The sequence below is a fragment of the Penaeus japonicus genome, unplaced genomic scaffold (genome assembly GCF_977035675.1).
Source record: "Penaeus japonicus unplaced genomic scaffold, GWHDUDI00000001_assembly GWHDUDI00000009, whole genome shotgun sequence".
NCBI lineage: Eukaryota > Metazoa > Arthropoda > Malacostraca > Decapoda > Penaeidae > Penaeus > Penaeus japonicus.
Genome location: NW_028234411.1, coordinates 39,882,129 through 39,892,128, shown reverse-complemented (window position 1 = coordinate 39,892,128; position 10,000 = coordinate 39,882,129). Strand labels below are relative to the sequence as shown.

The 10,000-nt window shown below is 45.3% G+C and overlaps 1 protein-coding gene across 1 annotated transcript in view; it reads left to right on the top strand.

Moving 5' to 3' along the window:
- LOC147471395 (uncharacterized) overlaps positions 1-9,811 on the top strand; it is a 21,221-nt gene extending 11,410 nt beyond the window's left edge. The window contains exons 6-9 of the mRNA XM_086540271.1: positions 1,510-2,114; positions 2,493-2,524; positions 3,684-4,865; positions 9,787-9,811. Coding sequence (XP_086396397.1) covers positions 1,510-2,114; positions 2,493-2,524; positions 3,684-4,865; positions 9,787-9,811 — 1,844 coding nt within the window. The remainder of the gene's footprint in view (positions 1-1,509; positions 2,115-2,492; positions 2,525-3,683; positions 4,866-9,786) is intronic.
- The last annotated feature ends 189 nt before the right edge of the window (positions 9,812-10,000 follow it).

Genomic DNA, 10,000 nt, shown 5'->3' with positions numbered 1-10,000 from the left:
AAGACAGTCGTATCGATGGTGGTATGATGGCTTTAAAACGTGAAGGATAATAATTGCGATGTGATTCTTGACACTACACAGCCAAGAAAAATCCGTCCCTTTTAAGAGCTTAATATAAATTTCGATTTTAAACATAAAATCCCTTGACAAACCTAGACATGAATGTGTGTGTGTGTGTGCGAGAGAGGGAGCGAAAGATAGCGAGAGCAAGAGCCAGAGAGAGAGAGAGATAAAGCGAGAGCGAGCAAGAGCGGGAGCGAACGATCCAGTGAGAGAGAGAGAGAATAAGTGTGTGTGTGTGTGTGTGTGTGCGTATGCGTGCGTGTGTGTGTGTGTAATTTACACGTCGAAAGAACATGAATCTGGAAAAGAAAAGATATTGTATACAATATTTCCAGAAGTATCCTCGTCAAAAGCGAAGTAGTTAAAGCATAAATTCCAAACTTTATCATATTCAGAGAAGAAGAAGAAGAAGAATAAAAAGGAATGGAAATGGCGAAACAGAAATAAAATGAAGTTGATTGCAGTCGTTTTTCAACTCAAAAGATAGGCTATAAACCGCATACCCAGAAAACCCATTGGTTCGGGAGATCAGCGAGGCTTGCTGTAGTCGAATCCGTACGTAGACATCTTCAGAGATAGAGGTAAACGTCTTGATTGTACGCCAATATCTAATAATGCCGTTTCCTGTAAAACACTAATCTCTGTCTCTCTCTCCTCCTCCTTCCTTCTCTTCTTTCTTTCTCACTCTCTCTTTCAGTGTATGATTTCGTGTTTTATGTATGTAGGTATGAATATGTATATACAGATGATTACACACACACGCACACACATATATATGTATATATATATATATATATATATATATATATATATATATATATATATCGAGAGAGAGAGAGAGATCATTGATGTCCATAACAGAACAGAACTAGTGATAAAACAACAGGTACCCTTTCCGTGCTTGATCTCTTGTATCATATGGGGAATGCATTGCCAGTCGTCATCTTTCATGTTAGACGATCAAGGTGAATAGCTAGAATCATAATTCAACATGCTAACATCTATTCGAAGCAGTACTTTTATCCTATTCTCACGGGCTGAACATTCATATGCACGCACACGGTGAGTCGCAACTTTTTGACCAGGTATATAGAGTGCAGGATTGTCTGTGGTGGACATACTCACTGCCATCTAGCAATCATGAGGACCACTACAGTGAGTAGCGATCTTTCGCAAATGCATGGATGTTCCGTGTATCCGTGAATTTGTTACAAAATCTGTGATACAATTTCGATTTGTTTCTACAAAAGAAAAGTAAAATTTCTTTTGATATTGACGTGCTTTTATCATGTTCATGAAGAGTTGGTCTGGTGCGGAGGAAACTCTGAAGTACTGACATGCGCCAAACGAAAATCATCGATGTCACTCTCCAACAGATCGTGCTGCTGCTGGCGACCGTCGCGGCGACGGCGGCGCAGCAGAAACGCGAAGCGGAACCTTCTGGAGGATACGGCCACGGGCTGGGACATGGCTTCGGTCTCGGTTTTGGCTTAGGCCATGGGCATGGCTTTGGTCATGGACACGGATTTGGACATGGCCATGGTCATGGATACTCTGTGACAGTTGTGCATGGTGGTCATGGTCATGGTCATGGTTTTGGACACGGTTTCGGACATGGTCACGGTTTTGGACACGGACATGGTTTCGGACATGGTCATGGTTTCGGACACGGACATGGCCATAGTGTTGTACATCATCACGGACATGGTCATGGACATGGAATCGGATTTGGCCACGGGTTCGGACACGGCTACGGACACGGTATCTACAAACGCGAAGCCAAAGCTGAACCCGAAGCCAAGGCGACCGAAGGCATGGGGGGGACCCCGGATTTTCCCATGGAGGCCACGGCTTTGGAGGCCACGGCTTCGGCGGCCACGGCTTCGGCGGCCACGGCTTCGGCGGCCACGGCTTCGGCGGCCACGGCTTTGGAGGCCATGGCTTCGGCTGGTCAACGGCATACGGCTGGACACGGCGGGTTTTGGATTAGGGCCATGGCTTCGGCCACGGATTTGGATCACGGTATCGGCCTACGTGCCACGGCCCATACTGTTAGTTTAACATGAAAGTTGTCCATGTTGACTATGGTCACGGCATGGCGACGCGCCTTTATGGTCATGGATTTGGTCACGGGATCGGGTTTTGCCATGGAATTGGACACGGGCTTTCTTTGGTCATGCGGGTTGGCCAAGGATTTTGTTGACATGGGGTTGGCCATGGATTCGGGAGGGCTATGGTTACCACTAGCCAAATTCACTCAAGTATTGCTTGGATATTCTTATTGTAAACTACTAAAGATATCTGAATAAAATATTTAATATTTTGAATCCTCTTATTAGTTATTTAGTATCTATGAATTTTTTTTTTTCAATGTTTAACACATATGCAATGATCTTTAAAGAGATATGATACAAATAGTGTAATTTAAGTTGTATAGTCCATACAAACTCATGACAGGATTGCAATAACAATAGTATTTTATGCTTATAAAAAACAAAAACACCACAACACAACACTCAACACAACCACAACAACACAACACATATATATATAATATATTATATATATATATATTATATATAATCTATAAGAGTAATTTCATAATATATGATATTGTGTGCATATTATAATTCTATATATATATATATTTTTATATTTATATAACTATGTATATTTATATATTTATATATATTATTATTTTTATCTATATTTTTATATATATACAAATATCTAAAACTACATATATATTAGTATTTATATAAATTTGTATGTATTATATACATATATATTATATATTAATATATATATTATTTATATATATATATATTATTATATAATATATTACTCATATATGTATACATATAAATTATATATGTAGATACAACAACCCAAACACACAATCAAACACACCAAATTATATTATTATTCAATTATAATTATATTATATTATAATTATATATATATATGTGTGTGTGTATTACAAACTATAATAGATTAATATCTATATATGTATATATAATACAGATATATTATATACATATATATAAATTTATATATATATATATCTATTTATATATATTATATATATGTATATAAATATGTATGTATATATATCGTGTGTGTGTCTATATATAATCTTTGTATATGTATATTCGTATGAATAAGCACTTAACAAACAAACACACACACAAAAACAACAAACACATATAAAAATAAATTATATATATATATTAAATTATATATATATATTTATATTTATATATATGTGTTCATACATTACATACTTTAAGTAATATATTATTATATAGATAAATATATACATAGTATATTTATATATTATTTATATATATGTTTAAATTATATATATATTATATATTATATATTTATATATATATATATATATATATCATATATATGAAATGATATTATTATATACATATATACTAGCTTTGGCGGCATGGCTTTCGTCGGCCAACGGCTTCGGCGCCACGGCTTTGGCGGCCCTGGCTTCGGAGGTCACGGCTTCGGCGGCCACGGCGGGTTTGGATTAGGCCATGGATTCGGCCACGGCTCTGGTCACGGTATCGGCCACGGCCACGGCCATACTGTTAGCCATGAAGTTGTCCTGTTGGACATGGTCACGGCCATGGCCACGGCTTTGGTCATGGATTTGGTCACGGGATCGGGTTTGGCCATGGAATTGGACACGGCTTTGGTCATGGGGTTGGCCATGGAATTGGACACGGCTTTGGTCATGGATTTGGTCACGGGATCGGGTTTGGCCATGGAATTGGACACGGCTTTGGTCATGGATTTGGTCACGGGATCGGGTTTGGCCATGGAATTGGACACGGCTTTGGTCATGGATTTGGTCACGGGATCGGGTTTGGCCATGGAATTGGACACGGCTTTGGTCATGGATTTGGTCACGGGATCGGGTTTGGCCATGGAATTGGACACGGCTTTGGTCATGGATTTGGTCACGGGATCGGGTTTGGCCATGGAATTGGACACGGCTTTGGTCATGGATTTGGTCACGGGATCGGGTTTGGCCATGGAATTGGACACGGCTTTGGTCATGGATTTGGTCACGGGATCGGGTTTGGCCATGGAATTGGACACGGCTTTGGTCATGGATTTGGTCACGGGATCGGGTTTGGCCATGGAATTGGACACGGCTTTGGTCATGGATTTGGTCACGGGATCGGGTTTGGCCATGGAATTGGACACGGCTTTGGTCATGGATTTGGTCACGGGATCGGGTTTGGCCATGGAATTGGACACGGCTTTGGTCATGGATTTGGTCACGGGATCGGGTTTGGCCATGGAATTGGACACGGCTTTGGTCATGGATTTGGTCACGGGATCGGGTTTGGCCATGGAATTGGACACGGCTTTGGTCATGGATTTGGTCACGGGATCGGGTTTGGCCATGGAATTGGACACGGCTTTGGTCATGGATTTGGTCACGGGATCGGGTTTGGCCATGGAATTGGACACGGCTTTGGTCATGGATTTGGTCACGGGATCGGGTTTGGCCATGGAATTGGACACGGCTTTGGTCATGGATTTGGTCACGGGATCGGGTTTGGCCATGGAATTGGACACGGCTTTGGTCATGGATTTGGTCACGGGATCGGGTTTGGCCATGGAATTGGACACGGCTTTGGTCATGGATTTGGTCACGGGATCGGGTTTGGCCATGGAATTGGACACGGCTTTGGTCATGGATTTGGTCACGGGATCGGGTTTGGCCATGGAATTGGACACGGCTTTGGTCATGGATTTGGTCACGGGATCGGGTTTGGCCATGGAATTGGACACGGCTTTGGTCATGGATTTGGTCACGGGATCGGGTTTGGCCATGGAATTGGACACGGCTTTGGTCATGGATTTGGTCACGGGATCGGGTTTGGCCATGGAATTGGACACGGCTTTGGTCATGGATTTGGTCACGGGATCGGGTTTGGCCATGGAATTGGACACGGCTTTGGTCATGGATTTGGTCACGGGATCGGGTTTGGCCATGGAATTGGACACGGCTTTGGTCATGGATTTGGTCACGGGATCGGGTTTGGCCATGGAATTGGACACGGCTTTGGTCATGGATTTGGTCACGGGATCGGGTTTGGCCATGGAATTGGACACGGCTTTGGTCATGGATTTGGTCACGGGATCGGGTTTGGCCATGGAATTGGACACGGCTTTGGTCATGGATTTGGTCACGGGATCGGGTTTGGCCATGGAATTGGACACGGCTTTGGTCATGGATTTGGTCACGGGATCGGGTTTGGCCATGGAATTGGACACGGCTTTGGTCATGGATTTGGTCACGGGATCGGGTTTGGCCATGGAATTGGACACGGCTTTGGTCATGGATTTGGTCACGGGATCGGGTTTGGCCATGGAATTGGACACGGCTTTGGTCATGGATTTGGTCACGGGATCGGGTTTGGCCATGGAATTGGACACGGCTTTGGTCATGGATTTGGTCACGGGATCGGGTTTGGCCATGGAATTGGACACGGCTTTGGTCATGGATTTGGTCACGGGATCGGGTTTGGCCATGGAATTGGACACGGCTTTGGTCATGGATTTGGTCACGGGATCGGGTTTGGCCATGGAATTGGACACGGCTTTGGTCATGGATTTGGTCACGGGATCGGGTTTGGCCATGGAATTGGACACGGCTTTGGTCATGGATTTGGTCACGGGATCGGGTTTGGCCATGGAATTGGACACGGCTTTGGTCATGGATTTGGTCACGGGATCGGGTTTGGCCATGGAATTGGACACGGCTTTGGTCATGGATTTGGTCACGGGATCGGGTTTGGCCATGGAATTGGACACGGCTTTGGTCATGGATTTGGTCACGGGATCGGGTTTGGCCATGGAATTGGACACGGCTTTGGTCATGGATTTGGTCACGGGATCGGGTTTGGCCATGGAATTGGACACGGCTTTGGTCATGGATTTGGTCACGGGATCGGGTTTGGCCATGGAATTGGACACGGCTTTGGTCATGGATTTGGTCACGGGATCGGGTTTGGCCATGGAATTGGACACGGCTTTGGTCATGGATTTGGTCACGGGATCGGGTTTGGCCATGGAATTGGACACGGCTTTGGTCATGGATTTGGTCACGGGATCGGGTTTGGCCATGGAATTGGACACGGCTTTGGTCATGGATTTGGTCACGGGATCGGGTTTGGCCATGGAATTGGACACGGCTTTGGTCATGGATTTGGTCACGGGATCGGGTTTGGCCATGGAATTGGACACGGCTTTGGTCATGGATTTGGTCACGGGATCGGGTTTGGCCATGGAATTGGACACGGCTTTGGTCATGGATTTGGTCACGGGATCGGGTTTGGCCATGGAATTGGACACGGCTTTGGTCATGGATTTGGTCACGGGATCGGGTTTGGCCATGGAATTGGACACGGCTTTGGTCATGGATTTGGTCACGGGATCGGGTTTGGCCATGGAATTGGACACGGCTTTGGTCATGGATTTGGTCACGGGATCGGGTTTGGCCATGGAATTGGACACGGCTTTGGTCATGGATTTGGTCACGGGATCGGGTTTGGCCATGGAATTGGACACGGCTTTGGTCATGGATTTGGTCACGGGATCGGGTTTGGCCATGGAATTGGACACGGCTTTGGTCATGGATTTGGTCACGGGATCGGGTTTGGCCATGGAATTGGACACGGCTTTGGTCATGGATTTGGTCACGGGATCGGGTTTGGCCATGGAATTGGACACGGCTTTGGTCATGGATTTGGTCACGGGATCGGGTTTGGCCATGGAATTGGACACGGCTTTGGTCATGGATTTGGTCACGGGATCGGGTTTGGCCATGGAATTGGACACGGCTTTGGTCATGGATTTGGTCACGGGATCGGGTTTGGCCATGGAATTGGACACGGCTTTGGTCATGGATTTGGTCACGGGATCGGGTTTGGCCATGGAATTGGACACGGCTTTGGTCATGGATTTGGTCACGGGATCGGGTTTGGCCATGGAATTGGACACGGCTTTGGTCATGGATTTGGTCACGGGATCGGGTTTGGCCATGGAATTGGACACGGCTTTGGTCATGGATTTGGTCACGGGATCGGGTTTGGCCATGGAATTGGACACGGCTTTGGTCATGGATTTGGTCACGGGATCGGGTTTGGCCATGGAATTGGACACGGCTTTGGTCATGGATTTGGTCACGGGATCGGGTTTGGCCATGGAATTGGACACGGCTTTGGTCATGGATTTGGTCACGGGATCGGGTTTGGCCATGGAATTGGACACGGCTTTGGTCATGGATTTGGTCACGGGATCGGGTTTGGCCATGGAATTGGACACGGCTTTGGTCATGGATTTGGTCACGGGATCGGGTTTGGCCATGGAATTGGACACGGCTTTGGTCATGGATTTGGTCACGGGATCGGGTTTGGCCATGGAATTGGACACGGCTTTGGTCATGGATTTGGTCACGGGATCGGGTTTGGCCATGGAATTGGACACGGCTTTGGTCATGGATTTGGTCACGGGATCGGGTTTGGCCATGGAATTGGACACGGCTTTGGTCATGGATTTGGTCACGGGATCGGGTTTGGCCATGGAATTGGACACGGCTTTGGTCATGGATTTGGTCACGGGATCGGGTTTGGCCATGGAATTGGACACGGCTTTGGTCATGGATTTGGTCACGGGATCGGGTTTGGCCATGGAATTGGACACGGCTTTGGTCATGGATTTGGTCACGGGATCGGGTTTGGCCATGGAATTGGACACGGCTTTGGTCATGGATTTGGTCACGGGATCGGGTTTGGCCATGGAATTGGACACGGCTTTGGTCATGGATTTGGTCACGGGATCGGGTTTGGCCATGGAATTGGACACGGCTTTGGTCATGGATTTGGTCACGGGATCGGGTTTGGCCATGGAATTGGACACGGCTTTGGTCATGGATTTGGTCACGGGATCGGGTTTGGCCATGGAATTGGACACGGCTTTGGTCATGGATTTGGTCACGGGATCGGGTTTGGCCATGGAATTGGACACGGCTTTGGTCATGGATTTGGTCACGGGATCGGGTTTGGCCATGGAATTGGACACGGCTTTGGTCATGGATTTGGTCACGGGATCGGGTTTGGCCATGGAATTGGACACGGCTTTGGTCATGGATTTGGTCACGGGATCGGGTTTGGCCATGGAATTGGACACGGCTTTGGTCATGGATTTGGTCACGGGATCGGGTTTGGCCATGGAATTGGACACGGCTTTGGTCATGGATTTGGTCACGGGATCGGGTTTGGCCATGGAATTGGACACGGCTTTGGTCATGGATTTGGTCACGGGATCGGGTTTGGCCATGGAATTGGACACGGCTTTGGTCATGGATTTGGTCACGGGATCGGGTTTGGCCATGGAATTGGACACGGCTTTGGTCATGGATTTGGTCACGGGATCGGGTTTGGCCATGGAATTGGACACGGCTTTGGTCATGGATTTGGTCACGGGATCGGGTTTGGCCATGGAATTGGACACGGCTTTGGTCATGGATTTGGTCACGGGATCGGGTTTGGCCATGGAATTGGACACGGCTTTGGTCATGGATTTGGTCACGGGATCGGGTTTGGCCATGGAATTGGACAAAAGCGTGGAAGTAAGTCGTGTATTTCCCCAGGTTCGTTCATAGTGTGGTCAGTACTCATTGTACAAATGACTCTGAGGGGAGCTCTGTATGCGAGGCAGGTCCATCTATTAAGTTAGAAATAAAATAAATTAAATGATCGACCCTGTGAATCTCATTCAACACAAAACTCAGTGGGCATAGTAAACATTTTATATATTGTGATTAAATTGTCACATGCTGTCTATAGATATCGAAATTTTCAGTCTCGCAAAGACGCAATCCGTTAAAAGGATCTCTCTAATTGTTAGAGACCCCAATTTTTTTCCTGGCCAATGTGATGGTTTGCTTGTTTAATGGTTCTGCATGTGATCCTGGCCGGTTCTTACTTAAGGAAAAAGAAAAGTTGATTGTTTTTTCCCCTCCTCGATTTTTTTAGGCATATGATAAAACTGATTGCTCTGTTTGTAGTCATCATTATTTAGTCCTACCCACCCCCCCTTTTGTATTATCAATATTTTATCAACAAATAATGTTTAACTCATATCTTTTGATAGTACTGTTAGAATTGACTTCAAAAGGTAATCGTATACTACATCTGTGAAATTGTCGATATATCTCAGGTATAATAAATTGACCATGGTGTAATGTGACCATGTAGAATGCTGATTGAACTGTGAACTGAGTTTACTCCTGTGTTCTCGTCCCGCGCCTTTCCGCAATGATGGCTCACTACCTTAATAAATATATATGTATTTTTCATTGAATTAACTGAAGGAAATCCGACTAAAGAAATAACGTGTGGGGGACCCTTGTATGGTGTGCATTGTTTTTTTTTCTTTTTTCTTCTTTTTTTTTTTTTTTTTTTTTTTAGTTCATGATTAGATTAAAACCCACTCACGGCAGTGCCATGAATTCTCAGGCACTGCGGAACTCACCTGCTAGAACTTGGATCTTTCCCTCAACGGACCTGATAGATAGTTACCTGTTGTTGCGTTGACCTCTAATTGGTCATAATCTCGTTTTGAAAAAGACGGCAGGATCTACATAAGTGAATATGTTAGATTACTTGTATTTTCGGCTTTCAGATTACAATACAGTTCCTACGCTTAAATTTCATGTTTTTGAAAAATAGCCGAATGATATCCAAATAAACTAATATTCCACTGATTCTATCAAAAAGAAGACAGGTCGTATCGATGGTGGTAATGACTGAGCTTTTAAAAAACGTGTGAAGAGAGTAATAATTGCGATGTGATTCTTGACACTACACAGCCAAGACAAATCCGTCCCTTTTAAGAG